The sequence below is a fragment of the Talpa occidentalis genome, unplaced genomic scaffold (assembly GCF_014898055.3).
Source record: "Talpa occidentalis isolate TD23 unplaced genomic scaffold, MPIMG_talOcc4v2.1 talOcc4.7, whole genome shotgun sequence".
NCBI classification, from domain to species: domain Eukaryota; kingdom Metazoa; phylum Chordata; class Mammalia; order Eulipotyphla; family Talpidae; genus Talpa; species Talpa occidentalis.
Genome location: NW_023605083.1, coordinates 14,145,092 through 14,162,828, shown reverse-complemented (window position 1 = coordinate 14,162,828; position 17,737 = coordinate 14,145,092). Strand labels below are relative to the sequence as shown.

The following is a 17,737-nucleotide window of genomic DNA, read 5'->3' as shown; positions in this document are numbered from 1 at the left end:
TAATCTAACCTAATTTTGAGGCAAAAATCTAATAACTGATTTGAGGCTTTGTGTAGTAGTTTCAGTCTATCCCCTCATGTTATTCAAATGTTATACTGTAAAATATATTTTATTAAAGTGTGCGGTCTCTGATCTTGTTGAGAGTTTTACCTAATGTCCATATTTCCAAAACTTGAAAAATCCTGAGCTCCAAAACATGTTTCCAAATTTTCAGTTAGAGGTTGGGAGAACTGTACTAGCATTATAAAACAGATTCTACACATATAAATGTGTATTATTGCTTAAATGAACAGGTTGTTTTTTTTAATAGTGAGATATTATCTTGTGGTATGGTATTCTCTTTTTTTAAAGATTTATTTATACAAGCACTGGGTACAGTCAGAAGTGAGGGAGGGTGAGAGAATTCACCAGAGCCAGAGCAGGGAGCAGAACAGGCAGACTGACGAAGTACACTGCTGAGGGGAGTAGCGGGCGCAGCAGGAGAGATTTGCGTGCCATGTGGGATCCTCACTGGTGGCTGGGGATCAAACCAGCACTGCAGAGCCTGCAGGCAGCTTCGCAGCCCAGCACTCAACTGCTGCACCACCAGGGAGGCCCCTCTGGTATGGTATTCTTGAGTGAAATTTAAATGTAATGTCTAATATCTGTTGCCCTTGTTTTGGGTCATAAAGGATTGTGTAGTTTATACCACCATAAAGCACAAAGGGATTTCAATAGTTGTGTGACATGCAAATCAGATATGGTTATAATAACCTTTGTTTTGCTCAAGTTTACTACCTGTTAAAAAATAAGATGTATTTATGTTCAATGTGAGTAGGAATTCCCTTAGATACTAGTTTTGGGGACCTTCCCACTTTATGTCCCGAAAGCGGAATGAATGAAATTCCTTACCACATAGGCCCATGTCTTTCCTTGCCTTTCTTAGCTTGTTCTCACTAGATAAGATAATACATACTCTGACAGTGTCTAGAGAAGTCAAAAGAGTTGCTTTAGGTAAGGAGAGCAAGGTTTTGGGAATGTGAAGGCCTTGTCGTTTGTATCCCTGACCCTAGGGAATCCATAGGAGACTTAGGAGCAAGTATAGTCATTCCTTCAAAGTTTTCCACTTTTCCTAGAAGGAAAATGAAATTATTGCTTGGGAGTATTTGGAGATCAATATATACCAGGAAATGGCTTAAAAAAGAAAATGGGGGCCTCCCCTGGTGGCGCTGTGGTTGAGCACTGGGCTGCGAAGCTGCCTGCAGCCTCTGCAGCACCGGTTCGATCCCCAGCCACCGGCGAGGGTCCCACATGGTGTGCAGACCTCTCCTGCCGTGCCCGCTGCTCCCCTCAGCAGTGTATTTTATCAGTCTGCCTGTTTTGTTCCTTGCTCTGGCTCTGGTGAATTCTCTCACCCTCCCGCGCTTCTGACTGTACCCAATGCTTGTATAAATAAAATAAATAAATCTTTAAAAAAAAATCTCAGTCTTTAAAAAAAAAAAAAAAGAAAATGGCAGACTCTTGATCATAAGATTTGAAATTGGATAAAATCATTCAATAATGTACAGAGTGCCTACCAACTACTAGACAGTGTGCTATGCTCTGGGATATGAAATTGACTAAAACAATTTTTTCTTTTGATCAGGGAATATGAAATTTAAGAGTGAAATGAGATGGAAAGCATGATTGCTATAGAATAGGCATAGGTACAGTACAATAGCCTGCCTTTAGACGAGAATGAAATTGTTTCTTGCTAGAAGATTAAGAGAGGCTTCACAGAAGGGATCATCTTTGAGTGAACCTTGAAGGCTATGTGAATCCAAAGCAACCCTATAATTTCTATTGTAAAATACCCATGGGTTCAAGACAAGTAGGTGTTTAAGAAATAACTAAAATAATCTATTTTTTTTTGAGACGGGGAGCTCAAGTAAGGAGATTAAGTTTCATCATGGCTACCTACAACCCACAATTAATTGTGCTACTAAGTGACTCACTTTATTTTGGCCTCTTGCAACACATTAAAATGCAATGCTAATTTAGGATTTATCTATATGATGAACATTTTGTATACTACTTAAAATTTTAAGTCCCTAAAGTAAGGTCATTTAAATTATTATTTTTTTTTTAAGATTTATTTATTCTGATAAACAAGAACTGGGATACAGGTCAGACATGCGGGAAGGTGAGAGGATTCACCAGAGACAGAGTGGGGAACAGAACAGGCAGACTAAGTGAAATACTCTGCTGAGGGGAGCAGCAGGCAAGACAGGAGAGGTCTGCTGTGCCATGTGGGATCCTTGCTGGCCAGGATCGAACCCGTGCTGCACAGGCTGCGGACAGCTTCACAGCGCTGTGCTCAACTGCCTGCGCCACTGGGGGAGGCCCTAAATTATTATTGTTATTATTACTAGTGATTGAGCATTATCTTTCGAGAAACTAATTTTTCTTAGGACTTTTCTAAAATCACCATTGCATTTAACAACTTTATGTCCATAGTCAATAGATTCCAAAAGACACTTTTTTCAGTCTGATTATTTTGATGATTGCTTTTTCATATTCTTGTAGGAAACCAACATGTCATTTCTTATCCCTTTGGTCTTTCTTTACAGTAACTTTTAACATAATAAGAATAGTAATCACCATCAATCTAGATACTGCACTTAGCCACAAGATTGGCTTTCATTCAATTTTGGTTGGAAATAACTTACTTGAAAATGAATTGGTCTTGTTTTTGGCACATTTAAGTTGTATATGCCGTGGTTGAGTGGAGGTCAGAAAAAAATTTGGAGTCTAAACACTATACAAAGAAAAACATCATTAAAAAAAGTATCTGCTACTAAAGTATTCTGCAACTCTGCTAAATGTGGTTTCCCATGAGGCTCCTTCTTACCTGAAAATGCCTATGTATATTTACATCCTTCAGAGTGGTGCCAATAAAAATTTTGAATGATGCGTAAGTCACGTCCAGGGCTAATTCAAATGGCGTAAAGGAGAAAATGAACTTCTATTCTCTTTTTTTTTTCTTTTATAAAATAGCACTAAACAAAACCATGTCTGAGCTATAGCCAACATTGTATCAAGTCAACTCATGCTATTTTATCTTCAGTTGTGCCTGACTAAGGAGACTGTGCATTTGCAACAATTTTTTTTCTTCTAATAACTTGACATACTTTCCTAAACATTGTTAACATCACCAGCAAAAAAACATTTCAGTATCCGTGTGTACATTGCCATTGTTAAGTATCTAATTACCCTGTTCCCCCCAACTCTTGTACTAAAGGATTACACAATCTTAAATGGGTAGGAGTGGCCCAGACTAATCCACAAAAGAAATATAGTAGCACATGCACACAAACCCCTGGACATGTAGGGCCCAAAGTGGATTATCCAGGAATGGGAATTATATGAGAGAGTAGGGGAAAAAAAAACAAAACACCTAGTTCACAAAAATTCTAGTATCTACATTAAAGAACATTCACTTTATGCCTAGGAAATTTTCCAGATATGGCAAAATAAAAGCCTTCCCCGATCTTCATAAACCAAATGGAAATGAAATATAGTCTCACAATCCTATTCCTTCTATACATATATTCAGTATGCATGGTTCTCACTTAAAATGAGAATGATGAGCTAATTCTCTTGAGTGGGTAGGTTTTAGGATGTTACTATCTTGGTATTTTGCTTGTAAAGTCATTTATTGACAATATTAGACCCTTAAGTCAGACTGCTAAGAGATATACAACATACTATCATTTATGTTAAGTGTATTAAGCATACTAGAAGTTGTTTTCCAAGTTTTCTCCCCAAAATTATCTTCTGTGAATGTAATAGATTTGTTGTAATTTGTGAGCTTACTTTAATATTTTCTCATCAAAATAATCTCAGCTGTCTTTCAAATTCTGTTTTTCCTAGAATCAAAAGATAGATGAGGGGAATGTAAAATTATTTGACATTTGGATAGGGTAGAGATTTATTAATTTATTGCAAATGTTTATTAAACCCATTATACAGAATGAATGACATCCCCCCAAAATATGTCTACCTGAAGTCCTTTTATTTAAATATTTGCAGAAACAAAAACAGGTAGCTGAGTGTCAGCATAGTATGATAGCTGTTAATGAGTTTGAGCTTTTTGAAAATTCTGGTTTCATAGCAAAATCAAGGACTTTGCTTTTCTACCTCTCTCAGTCAATAGAGGAGAGAACATGGATTATATTGACATTTATATGAATGTTGTGACACTCTACCTGTGTAATTTTATGAAACTCAGAAATCCTATATTATTCTGCTGATTTCACTGAGATAATTTGTATGCTGGACAGCCAAAAACAAACAAGTTAAAAAAAAAAAGTAAACCAATCCAAAACAAAACAAAACAAAAACTTGTAAAATGTAGAATTAGCATGGGTTTTGGAGTTGGAAAGGCATAAATTTGAATCCCATTCTTTAATAACTATGTACCTTGGATACTGGGTAAGGCATTTAGTAGTATCTCTAAGCTATAATTTTGTATTCTGTAAAATAGAGATAATGTGATTTTTTTACAGGGCTATTGCCAGAATTGGAAAAATAATATGCAGAGGTCTCATAATGTGGTATCTGACACAAACTTGGTAGTGTTAGAATTGGGGTTCAGGCAAGCTTTGAAGCTTGGGACCTATATAGAGAGAAAGAACACCTTTGGGCAAAGATTTGATCATGCCTAGGCTTTATTTATTCCCATACATTTCTACTCACATGGTGATTTCTGGTGGTAAGGTGTGGGGTTCACCTCCTTTGCTAGATTGGGGCAAAGGTGTGGAATTCACTTTAAACAAAGAGTTAAGAGTTGAGCTGGATACATGTGCTCTCAGATAAGAAGTAGTCTTTAATACCATATGACCTGGCAATTCCACTCCTAAGGATCTACCCAAAGGACACAAAAATATTGATTCAAAAGAACACCTGTACACCTGTGTTTACTGCAGCTCGATTTACAATAGGTAAAACCTGGCAACAACCCAACAACCCAAATGTCCCAAAATAGATGACTGGATTAAGAAGATGTGGTATATATACACAATGGAATATTATTCAGCAATCAAAAAGGATAAACTCATGCCATTCGCAGCAACGTGGATGGAGCTAGAAAGCATTATGCTCAGCGAAATAAGCCAGAAGGAAAAAGAAAAATATTGGTTGGTTTCACTTATATCAGGAATATAGGGGAACCAAATAAGACATCAGTGTAAAAAAAATAACAGTACAAAACACAACAAAGCAAAAATGAACAATTATAAATCAGAGACATCCTGCAGGGTGGGAGGAGGGAGAGGGATCAGAGGGAGGGAGGGAGGAGCACTGGGGACTGAGGTGATGGTGCACGGATGCATTGGTGAAGGAAACTCTATGGGGACTACACCTGAGGGGGTGGGGGGAAGCAAATATTGTTTAAAAATGAACAATGATGTAAAAAATTAATATAAAAAATAAAATTAGACAAAAAATAAAATCTTAAATAGGTGGTTTTTGTGACGAAGTACTTCAAAGTACTCCTGAACTTAATTATAAATTATGCAATTTTCTTTAACAAAAAGAGAAGAATTCCAAATCTGTACTTTTTTCTTTGATGGCAAGTAGCTATCAAAAGCATTCTATCTAGAAAATATTTTAACAACCCCCCTGCCACTACCAAACAACACATTCTGGCACATCAAGGTAAATCAACATTTGTCAAAAAAGCCCAACTGCTTTATTGAAGGAGTTTTATGAAAAAACTTCATAAAAATAGTTGTTTGGAAGTGCTTCCAAAATTATGAATTTCTAAAAATGGTCCTAAATCTATAAAACCTCATCTATGTGCACATAAAAAGCTCAGGAGTATAATTTTTTTAACCAAAGTATGTTTTGAACCTTTGTTAAAATATAAAATATATTTAATATAAAATGCATTTGCTAAAATCAAAAACACATGTATTAGTTTTTAGCAACTGATTAATTCAGGGACATTGGACTTATCTAGACAATCAAAAAAGTGCTAATTGTGGGCCACTGTCATCACTGAAGATACAGAGGTGATTAGGTACAGCATCTGGCCTACGGAGCTTCTCAGACTAGTAAGGATAAACTGGTAAACTAAGGCAATAAATGCAATTGTAGAAGCAAGCATAAAGGATTCATAGAAACTAAATAGAAGTTAACACTTCATGCTCAAAGGAACCTTCTTGAGAGAGGTTGTATCTAAGCTGATTGTTTAGGCCAAGTAGATATTTATTAGGTAAAAAGGTATGAATTTTCTTACTCCTATCTACAACAGACCTAATTCTGATTCCCAGACACTGTATGCATTGTTTCTTACTCTTTGGTTATCAAATTATTTCATATATATCCAGAGTTGCCCAATTATCTAGTTTTTCAAAAATGTTCCCAAATCATACTCTTCAAACTGAATGTAATTTGGAAATTCTCAGACTGTTTACTACTGTATTAAATTGTGGCTATGGTTGGAAGATTTTTTTTCTTATAAACAATATAACACTATTTGAACGTGTCTTTGAAATGTTTGATTTTTGTTATATTTGAGGTATTTTGAAACATTTTTTAAAAGGTATGTTAGCATTCTTGTAATTAAAATTCACTATAGTTACCTTTAGAAAAAAACCTATAAAATATAATTAAACTGTAATCCAATCCCACAAGTGTATTACTAGTGTTTAGGGGAGAGAGAAAGTTAATAGCATCTGCTTGTGTTATTTCTTTTATTATATATAGTATAATACAAGGGCATTCCTCTGTTTTATGAATGGAAATCGTTATATATTTTTCTTACAATATAGGAATTGCATTATTTACTCTTAAAAATATCACAGGATTACTTCAGCTCCTTTTATTTCAATACTTGTTTTTTTAGGTAATTTGAAAATTTTACTGACTCAGCTCATTTTGAAATATCTTGCTTGTGTAACCATCTGTTATGTATCTTAAGATTGAAATTTAGGTCAAATTACAAATTGAATTTAACCTTACAAAGAAAATAAGTGTGCCATTTTTAAAAATTGCATTCTAAATTTTAAGCACAATAGATCAAAGTATATCTTATTTGAATAAATATACTGGAAAAGAAGTCTCAATTATTTTCTCTCAGACATTCTTAAAATAGTCTCTGTTCTCAATACAAAATGTGAGACTTAGCTTTATTATTTTAAAGGAAGATGAAAAGTTGTTTATTTTAAAAATTTAATGATTTTGCTTTCAATTATGGAAATTGTCCTTTGTGGACATCTGTGTTTGAATTATATCTGACATTATTTTTATTTCTTAAGGCTATGATTAAAAGTTTCATGGATGTCTACCAGCTCGCAAGCACCAGAATCACTACATTAGAGAAGGAAATGACATCGCATCGAAGTCACATCGCAACCTTGAAATCAGAACTTCACACGGCTTGTTTACGTGAAAATGAAAGTTTGCAATCAGTAAGCCCTACAATATATTTTTCTTCTTTGGATCTTGGGTCACATTTGCATTCATATTTTTACTGCTACTGAGATCATTGGCCAAAATATATAATTCACAGTAAATTAAGCAACATAAAATTATTAATGTGGATAAAAATTGGAATGAAGAAAAGCAATTAATTTTTCCATTGTATTATGTTTAAAGATATGCATATTGTTATCAATGCTAAAACACTACATTGAGATTCTTTTGTGTTTGGCAGTGCAGCTGACAGTTGGATTTGGCAGTATGCATAGTTAAAGCTTGCAACTGTCTGAAGACTCAGTGTGTCCCATTAAGACAGAATATTATTAATTATGCGTATAACCAAAATGGTAATTAGAACATGTGATTATTCTCTGTAGAAAACTAGACTTATCCATAATACATGCCTAACTAAAGATGCATGTTGTGATTCATCTGTATGATTAAAATTCAGTTTCAACAGTCATTTTATGTCTTAAAAATTTAGCCCATGATGAAATTTGGACTCATTGAAGACTAAACAACATTTTCTACATTTGAAATGTGTTTAGAGGAGCATCCAAAAATGAATACATTTGTGACATAAAGGATGAAAATAAACATTTACACTTTTTTTCATGAAAGGCAGATATATCCACAGTGAGATCAGAGAATTATCAATAATTAGAGTACATTTTTTCTTACTTGGCTTGATTACGGTGCATAAAGCTAACATTTAAAGAAAACCAGTATCATTTTGCCATTCAGCTGTTGACCATTTCAATGATTTATTTAACAGAAAAAGAGTTAGCATTAAAGCAAACAGATGGATAGCTCTGATTTTGTTCTTCAACTCCTTTCAGATATTAGCTCCAGTGTGAACATCCCAGTGAAGCCTTTATGAAACCATGGTATTTAAAATTACAACCACCAACACTCTCCTTTAATCCCCTACAAACTCTACCTCACTGTTGCCTTACTTGGCTTATCTACCTTGCTTAATATTTTTCAGAATACTACTTAACATCCATTGACTACTAGTGTATTTTCTTTACTCAAAGTAGCCTGTTTGCTCCCTTCCATCAGTAGAATATAAGTGTCATAAAGTAAGCAATTTTGGGTGTTTTCTGCTGTAAGGGTACTCTAGTACTGAGAATAGATGGGCCCACAATAGGTGCTCATCAAATGATTATTGAATGAAAAATACTAATAATATGTGAACAAACCAGTTATTTGTGACCTCAGATGTGAATTCAGTTGAGTTCAATTTTTAAATGGCTTTCTCAATTTTTTAATGACAAAGTAATAAATTTGATCTTTCCCAAGAGAAAATAAAATGAAGAGGAAACTATTTTAAAAATTGGGTAAGTATTTGGAATTTGATCTAGCCTTTCTCTATAATATATTCATAGATCTTCCTTTTAATCCTCTGATCTCAGTGGTTAACATTATATCATGCTGTTTAGTTTGTGTTATTTTTGTTGGATAGGGTTGTACTACTGTTTATTACTGTTATTTGTGGGAAAATAGTTGTGTTTTAACAGAAGACAAACTCAACAAATTGGGATTCTTCTTGATATTTTTATGGGAGGGTGCTTAATGTACATTATATCACTTTACTTCTCAACCTTTCTCCCACTTCTGAACATGTGCATGATATGCTCATCATTTCATTTATAAGAGGTGGCTCGCCATGGGAGTGACTCTCAAAAGTGCACTTGTGTAACATAAACCTATCTCCAGGCTAGTCTGTGATGTGTCCATGTAGGACAGTGCTGCCCAGCCCCATGTCTCAATGGGATATATACTGTTCAGTCTATCCCCTTAGTTAAGAATTACTATTTTTTAAAAAAAATAATAATTTTGTATAATTTCTTTCAATGCATGTGCATATGCATCTTCTAACTGGAACTTTTTAAAAAAGTATTTCTTTTTTTTTTTTTTTTTTTTCACTGGAAAAGAGATTATTGTTTACAGTCTCCCTATCAGCACTTATCTCAGAAAAATTTTTACCCCCAGATACAAGGGAACAAAGTATTGCATATCCCTTTATATACTTCACATATTGTATTCGCTGATAATCTTTTTAGAGCAAAGGTTTTTAAAGAAGGCTTAAAAATGGTGACTTACAGGGCCTCCCTGGTGGCACAAGGGTTAAGATGCAACCTATGAAGCTATTCACAGCCACTGCAACACGAGTTCGATCCCCGGCCAGGAAGTTCCCCATATGGCACAGCAGACTTCTGACTCGCCTGCTGCTCCCCTTAGCAGTGTATTTCAGTAGATCTGCCTGTTCTGAAAAAGTATTTCTTTTAATGAAGTGTTAATGACTTTATTACATCCTTATTAATACTTTGACAGTATAGGATTTCTCCCCTCAAGTATGGTCACCACAGCTCTCCCACAACCAAAGCCCCCAAAATCCTCTTCCACAGTCCATTGTGCTCCCTCCCCCCTTATCCCTCACTATTCTCAACTCTCTTCACCCACCCCTCCTGGATGCCTCAGACCTATCAGCTTTCAAGGGTTGGTTTTAAAGTTTGTCTTTGTTTGACCCTTTGTTTCTTTTCTCTATATTCCACATATTAGTGACACCATCTGGTCTTTATCTTTCTCCTTTGACTTATTTCACTTAGGATTATCCCTGACAGCTCCATCCATGTTGCTACAAAGGGCAGGAGCTTATCTTCTTGATGGCTGATTAGTATTCCATTGTGTATATATACCACTTCTTCTTGATCCAGTAGGAACTCTACAAGTGAGGTATATTTCACAGATGAGAGGCATTATAGGCTAATAATTAAGAGCATGGAGTTAGGAATTATGTCCATTAGTAATACAATCAAATGTAAATAACAGAAAACCTGATAATGTGACTAAAGAAAATACAGGTTGTTGTTATTTTCTTATATAGTAAGAAGTCTAGAAGTAAGTGACTAAATCAGTTTAGTGGTTCAGCTTCTCTAATTTCTCTGTCACGCCATCATAATAGTAAGATAGCAGCCAGCTCTAAGAATTGTAATCAGGGGCCTCCCTGGTGGCGTAGCGGTTGAGCGCTGGATTGCAAAGCTGCCCATAGCCTCTGCAGCAACGGTTCGATCCCTAGCGGCGAGGGTCCCACATGGCGCACAGACCTCTCCTGCTGCCCACTGCTCCCCTCAGCAGTGTACTTCATCACTCTGACTGTTCTATTATCTGCTCTGGCTCTGGTGAATTCTCTCACCCCCCCCCACGCCTCTGACTGTACTCAGTGCTTGTATAAATAAATAAATAAATATTTTTAAAAAAATTGTAATCATATTCAAGTCAGAGGGATGAATTGGCCATATCTGTGACCACACAGTAAGATATCTGCTTTTTATCTATATAAAATTAAGTCCTGGAGGCATTCCATTTAAAATAAAAAATTATGTACTTATATAAAAATATGTATTATTTATATAAATGAAAGAAATATATTTAGATATATGTATATTTATTTCAATATTTATAAATAAAGATATAGTGATATATTTACATATTTACATTTTAAAAAGAAAAACCTTCCAAGGAGGTTCCAAATGTTGTTCTATTTATGTTCCATTAACTCTAAATGGGTCAAGTGGCTACCCCTACCTATGAGTCAAAGGACAAAAGAATTGAGAATTGAGTTAACTACTTACACTGTGTGCCATAGACGTCAGATAAGCCTGGATATAAATTCCAGTTCTGTTCATTGCTCATCCTGTGGATTGGGTCTCAGGGTTTTCATTTATAAAATGGGGATAATGATGCTACTTTCTAACAAAGATGTTTGGAAGTTCTAGTGAGGAGAAGTACTTTGGACTTTGCCTTGCACTTAGTAGTTAAAAAAGAAGTTAGCAATTGTTTTTATAGACCATTTGTCTTGATATAAATTCATTGGATTGCACCACAAGAAAAACTTCTTTACTGACCCAACATCTTATTTTGTTTTCCTTCCTCCTGTAGCCTTGAGCATGTGACTCCTCTTGTAATTATCATTAGTAAATTCCAATGGCTGAGCTCTCTGCCTCTCTGCAACTTGTCATCCCCTCCTTTCACTACATATTCTAGGAGGATAGTCTATACTTGCTTCATCTGATTTAACTCCTGAGCCTTATTGTTCTCTGGCTTCTGAGCCTATTATTTCACTGAAACTACTTTCTCAAAAATAACCAGTAATTTTCTGTTCACCCCATATATCCATTAGTTCCTTCTCATCCCTTTTCATCTTTCTGCAACATATGAGGATTGTACCTATCTCTTTAATACTCTTCTATGTTTCATTTATTATTGACTTTCCTTCTTTGGTTATCTGGCCTCTACTTACCTGAGCTCTGTATTCTTTGTATTATTGGTTATTAATACATTATCAATGTATTCATTCAGTAATTCAATATTTATTCAGTATTTATTATTACTGTTAACTCAGTATTTATTCAGTATTTACTCTGTGGCAGATACCGTTCTGGTCTTGGGGATACTGTGTGACTCAAAACAGACAATCCTTATTCTCATGAATTTAAAATGTAATAGTGGAAGCAATGATTTTCATGCACTCACACTAATTAATTTGTAGTCACTAACCAGGAAAAGTGCACTAAAAGAAGAGGTCTTAAGTGTGTAAAATTTTTCTTTAAACAGATGAGCTTCTCCTACACTAATTTTCAGTGAAGCTTTTCTAGGCTCAGTGATTTTTGAGATATCTGGGGATTACATGAGGGCCATTCAGAGATGGAGACTTTCTCCAGTCACTGGGAGTGGGCAGAACATCTACAAAGGACCTGTGATGGAAAGAGAAATTGAGAAAGACCAGTGTGACTCTCTTTATAGAGGGCAAAGGCAAGAGTGATCTGAGATAAGAATGATCTAGAAAGCAAAGCTGGGGTAAGACTGGTAAGAAGGTAAGAAGGAGTAACATACTTGGATTGCTTTTTTTAAAAGTGTGAAGAAATAATTCTGTGTGAATTGTAAGAGAAAGGGGTGTGTCAGACAATTCCTAGAGTTTTTGGGCTTTTGGAAATGGATCAATGATCTAATTTACTGAGAGAGACAGTGGAACAGGCAGGGGTATTTGTTGTTTAATTTTGAGTTGTGTTGAGTTTGAGTTACTTTTGAGACATCCAACTAGAGGGATCCAGAAGGTTGCTTGACATGGAATTCAAGCCAGATGCTAAGTCTCTAGCTTGGCATATAATTTTTAAGTCATATATAGTTAGAGCTTGAAGCTATTAGCAAGAGTGACCCTACATAAGAGGGTTTATAGAGTAAGAAGAAGGAAGCTTGAAAAACTGCAACATAAAATGCTTGTGTAGAAGAGGGTAAGATAGTAAAGAAAAAGAAGGTTGTAAAGGAACAGGCATAGAGGTAAAGGAAAAACCAAGAAAGGATGATGCATGAAAATAGAGAATTTTAAGAATAACATATCAAAACTATTATTGCTGCTGAAGATCAAGTAAAATGAGGATTGAAAATGACCTTTGGGTTTAATGCGCAGAGGCCCTTGGTAACCTTAACAAAGTCTCTTTCAGCAAGAGGTGGGGGAATAAGTAGGAGTTGACAAAAAAGAAGAGTAAATTTAAACAACTATTTAAGGATTTAGCTATTAAGTGTGAGACTTAGGAATAGGATGTTCAAAGGATTCCAGGAGTTCTGTTTTAAGACAGAATGACTTGACTGTGCTTCAGTGTCTTCTTAAATAGAAGCCTGTAGAGGTCTGGCCTTCACTTTATTGTCAATTCTTACCATTTCTGTTGTCACCTATTCGCATGTTAGCTTGGTTTTGATGAGTATTTGCGTGCTATTTTTTTTCCATACTTTCCTTTCAACCAAGCTATATTTTATATTTACAGGAGCTTTCTTGTTGAAAGACATAGTTTGATTTTGTTTAATTTGTTCATTTGACAACTTGTCATTTAATTGGATGATTAGCCTTTATTGACAATTATTGATAGTGTTGACATTTAGGAGTTTTTGTCCATTTTACTTGTTTTATGAGGATGAAGTTGATAAAGACACTGTCTATGTCATCGTGGGTTCCTTTTCTAGCAAGGGAAACAGGCACAAATCAGAAAAATAGGTGTAAATAATGTCTGTGGGAGCACAGACCTTATTTCTAATATTGTAAGAAGGAGAGATGAAATGAGAAGATAAAATATTTGTAGTGTCTTTGGAGAACATGTGGCAATTTGGCATTTTGTTAAGAGGAAGAACAATGGAAATAAATATTTTTTTCTAAGCAGTAGGCATTATGTATAGTGCACTATGTTTAATGAATTAAATTATATAATTTTTAAAAATTTTTATTTTATTTATTTATACAAGTACTGGGTACAGTCAGAAGCACGGGAGGGTGAGAGAATCCACCAGAGCCAGAGCGGAGAGCAGAGCAGAGCAGGCAGACTGATGAAGTACACTGCTGAGGGGAGCAGCGGGCGGCAGGAGAGGTCTGCTTCGTCATGTGGGACCCTCGCCCGTTGGCCGGGGATCGAACTGGTGTTGCAGAGGCTGCGGACAGCTTCGCAACCCAGCGCTCAACTGCTGCGCCACTGGGAAGGCCCAAATTATATATTTTTTTTTGTGGAAAATATAAGAAAATGTATTGCTCTTTTACTTCACTACTCCCTTTCAGTTAAAGACATCCAATTCATCCAGCTAGCCTGTACCCAATGGTTCCCAAGACTGTTTGCAACAGTCACTCCAAACCCCACCTTTGTATGTTCCTAATCCATTTTTACCCCACCAAATTCCTGCTTTTTACTCTATAATTCAATTTGATTCTGCCCCTGTTTTTCTCTTGATGCTCTTATTCCAACTTTCTAGTGTTTGCTGTTTTGACCATTCTCAAAACTATTACTGGGTCTTCGAATGAACTAGCTTTTCTCCTCCAATGTCTGCTCCACAACTGTTATCTTCTTCCCACCAGCCCCTCATATAAGACTTTTAGCATCAGGCAGTGTGAGTATGCTTTCTGGTCCTGTTATTAGTTATTCATCTAAAACTCTGAACATCAATTTTTTTATTTGCAATGTGGATAAAAATGCTTATATTGAGTGTTGTTGTGAGGATTAAATGCATAGTATTTGAAGTATTAGTAGGTGCTCAATGAATATTTATTCTCTTCTCTACACAAAATTTCTTTGGTAATTACATTCACTTCCTAAAGCTAAGCTAGTAAGAAATATATGTAATGATGAGGAAATATTTTTATGGGCAGGTAAAAGAACTAAAACAACCTTTAAGTCAGTGATTTTAGTCATACTAAGTACAGAATTAATGCTGGTTGTTACTGCCTATTTAATGAACTAAGGATGGTTAGAATATGCTCATTACTATCTTATCCAGTCATTTGACTGGATAAGAATGAAAAATATTTGTTACTAACTAGAAATTTAGTATATTATATTGTTGTGATGCATAGAGAGTGGTCATATTATAGTCTTTATCATGCTTCAGGTGACATTTTCTTTCTCTTTTTTTTTTGTTCAACAACATATAATAATATTGCCAGAGTTTATCCAAGAGTTCTCATCATTTGTACACTTGCCAGTATTTTAACATTTTCAGTATGTTGGTTTTTGACCTATTAACTTAGGGCTACTCTGAAGCTTTTGTCTTGAGTAATAGTAACCAGAATGGGCTTTGAGTAAAGAGCTTTTGAGTCCCATACGACTCAGTAGAGAAGAGTACAGCAGCCAGAACCAATTACATGTGGGTGTTTGGAGATAGGCACATTCACAGCTCTGAAGAAACGCATGATAGCTCAATCTGTGAAGCATAGAATGCCAACTCCAAATACTTTGTTATGACTTATGATACTGCAAGATACGGTATTGATTTGCCTATTTCCACTGTATGTTTAGCAGAATGTTTTTAATTCTATATTATTATATTTATGAGAAAATAATAAATTATCAGAGGAGCACTCCATTTGGTATCTTTGCGGGATAGAGATCTTTGCATCACTGTTCAAATTATGTCAGATTTGATGGTTGTCAAGTGTTATGACATTGTTACTAAGGTGAAAAGACTTAGATATTTTGTTTAGTTAAGATAAAAATTAAAAAGTAAGCCCCTTTCTCACATTTGTTTTCATTACCTTTTCTTGAGAGGGAAGGATTGTTTGATAATATTGGTGTTGTGTGGATGAAATGCCAGAACTTACTCCAGGTAAGTTGCTTTCCTAAACTTTCACATACTTTGTCTTAGTTGATTCATGATGATTATTATTGCGGTTTTTAAGCTCTTTAAGAAATTTTTAAATGATGGCAAGGGGCTAAGTGTCAGCACTATGAAGCAATCCGCAATTGCAGCACGAGTTTGATCCCTGGCCAGGGAGCTAACCCACATGGCACAGCAGACCTCTCCTGACTTGCCTGCTGCTCCCCTCAGCAGTGTATTTCAGTCAGTCTGCCTTTTCTGCTCACCACTCTGTCTCTGGTGAATCCTATCACCCCCCACACCTCTGGCCTACACCCCAACTCTTGTATGCTTAAATAAATAAATTTTTTTAAAAAAAAGAAAAATTTTTAAATGAGCGATGAGCCATGACTTCTTAATTTTTTTGAGAGAAGCCATATAGTGTGGATCAGCAGTATAAAGTATGATTCTGGAATTTGAAATCTTGTTGCTAGGTTTTTTTAAGAAACTAATCAGATTTGAACCAAAGGCCTCTGATTCCATATCTGGTGTTTTCCTGAGAGACTGCAGTGTGAATGAAAACAAATACCTACCATGATGGCACTTTAAATATGTTGGAGAATTCAGCTGCTACACCAATAATTAAACAATGATGTTAAAGTAGAATCTCAGAGTGTTATAAGGGCACATAACTGGCTGATCTACTTGAGCACTTGAAGTATTGTTTGAAAAAAATGAAGATTAAGGGGAGTCTGGCAAGATGACAGCAGGACGAAGACACTGGGCCTGCCCTCTCTATATACTCACAAGTAGCTGGCAGCAGAACAAAACCAGTAACCCTGAAGAAGAAATGGGTGACTTAAGTACATAACAGAATTGATGGTCCTGAGCAAAAGGGTGGGAAAAACTTTAAGTGAACATTATATACAGTGACACTGAAGCAGTACAGCCCACAAGTGGGAGGGGTGTCTTCTGCATGGAACCCCCTACAGTTGCTGACAGAGGGGCACACATTAACAGCAGGGCCTTTGGAGACCTGGCACTGCATTAGATAAAAGGGTACATAGAGTTGTTGTCAAGGAGAGAGGGTACACTATTGGGAACTGTAGGAGCAGGGGTGTGGAGTCAAGATAACTACCTTGAGCCAGAGGCTCCCAATATACAACAATCAGAGCCAAACTGTTGGGGAGAGCCAGGTCAGCTCACCTGTCACTTTAAAGAGGAGGCAGCTACTGGAAACCTGAGGTTGGGATATTTAAGTACTTAAAGAAAAACATTTCAGCCTAGAATTCTTACCCTGAAAGATTACCATTCAATACAGAGACAAGAGTGAGGGGCTTCTTATGCTAGACACAAAAGACCACTTATTGTGTGATTCCATTTATATGAAATCACTAGAATAGGTCCATCGATAGAGACAGAAAGCAGATCAGTGGTTGATGGGATGATGGGGGTGAGGGGAGGGAGCATAGGGGATGCTGCAGGCATAATAAATTGTTTAATGGGTATGGGGTTTCCTTTTGGGATGATGGGAAAGTTCTAGACCTGAGCTGGTGGTGATGGTTGAACAACACTGTGAATATACTTGATATCCCTAAATCATATATTTTGAAATTGTTAAAACTGTAAGTTTTATGTTGCATTTTACCATATTAAGAAAATATTCCTTTTACTTCTATGGTGGTATGGGGTAGGCAACTAGATTGTTGTTTACACAGAACAGCAATGTCTTTTACCGGAAAGTAGCATGATACAGAATCAGGAAACTTAGACTGTAGAACAACCTTTGTTATCAACTTACCACAAAGCTTTAGAAAACAAAATATCACAATTTCTTTGGTCTTGGTTTTTCCCGTCTGTAAAAGGCAGGGTTTCAATGAGACAAAAATCTAAATTTCATCTCAGTCCTAAAATTCATTGATTGAAGTCACAAATGCTGATTTTGAATATATAGATTCTAACTATGTTTTCTTTTGTTCATGCTTCAATTTACAGCAATAAAATGAGTGTATGTTCCTAGATTTATAATAGCAATTATATTTCAAATTTGGCTATATTCAACACCAATAACCCATTTATAAATGTATACTATTTATATAAATCTTACAATATAACTTGTAACTAGGTAGTCAAAAAGTCCCCAAAGTAACCTGAAAATGTATTAGCATATTTGTAAGAC

The 17,737-nt window shown here is 35.7% G+C and overlaps 1 protein-coding gene across 7 annotated transcripts in view; it reads left to right on the top strand.

The window, feature by feature from the left end:
- CCDC171 (coiled-coil domain containing 171) overlaps positions 1-17,737 on the top strand; it is a 255,246-nt gene that overhangs the window by 205,776 nt on the left and 31,733 nt on the right. For 3 of the 7 annotated variants that reach the window (XM_037495466.2, XM_037495465.2, XM_037495467.2), the window contains exons 26-27: positions 7,281-7,433; positions 15,529-15,588. In XM_037495466.2, coding sequence (XP_037351363.1) covers positions 7,281-7,433; positions 15,529-15,588 — 213 coding nt within the window. Of the gene's footprint in view, positions 1-7,280; positions 7,434-8,282; positions 8,711-8,745; positions 8,784-15,528; positions 15,589-17,737 lie in introns of those variants that run through there. The other 4 variants (XM_037495471.2, XM_037495470.2, XM_037495469.2 and 1 more) reach the window with 4 other exon arrangements.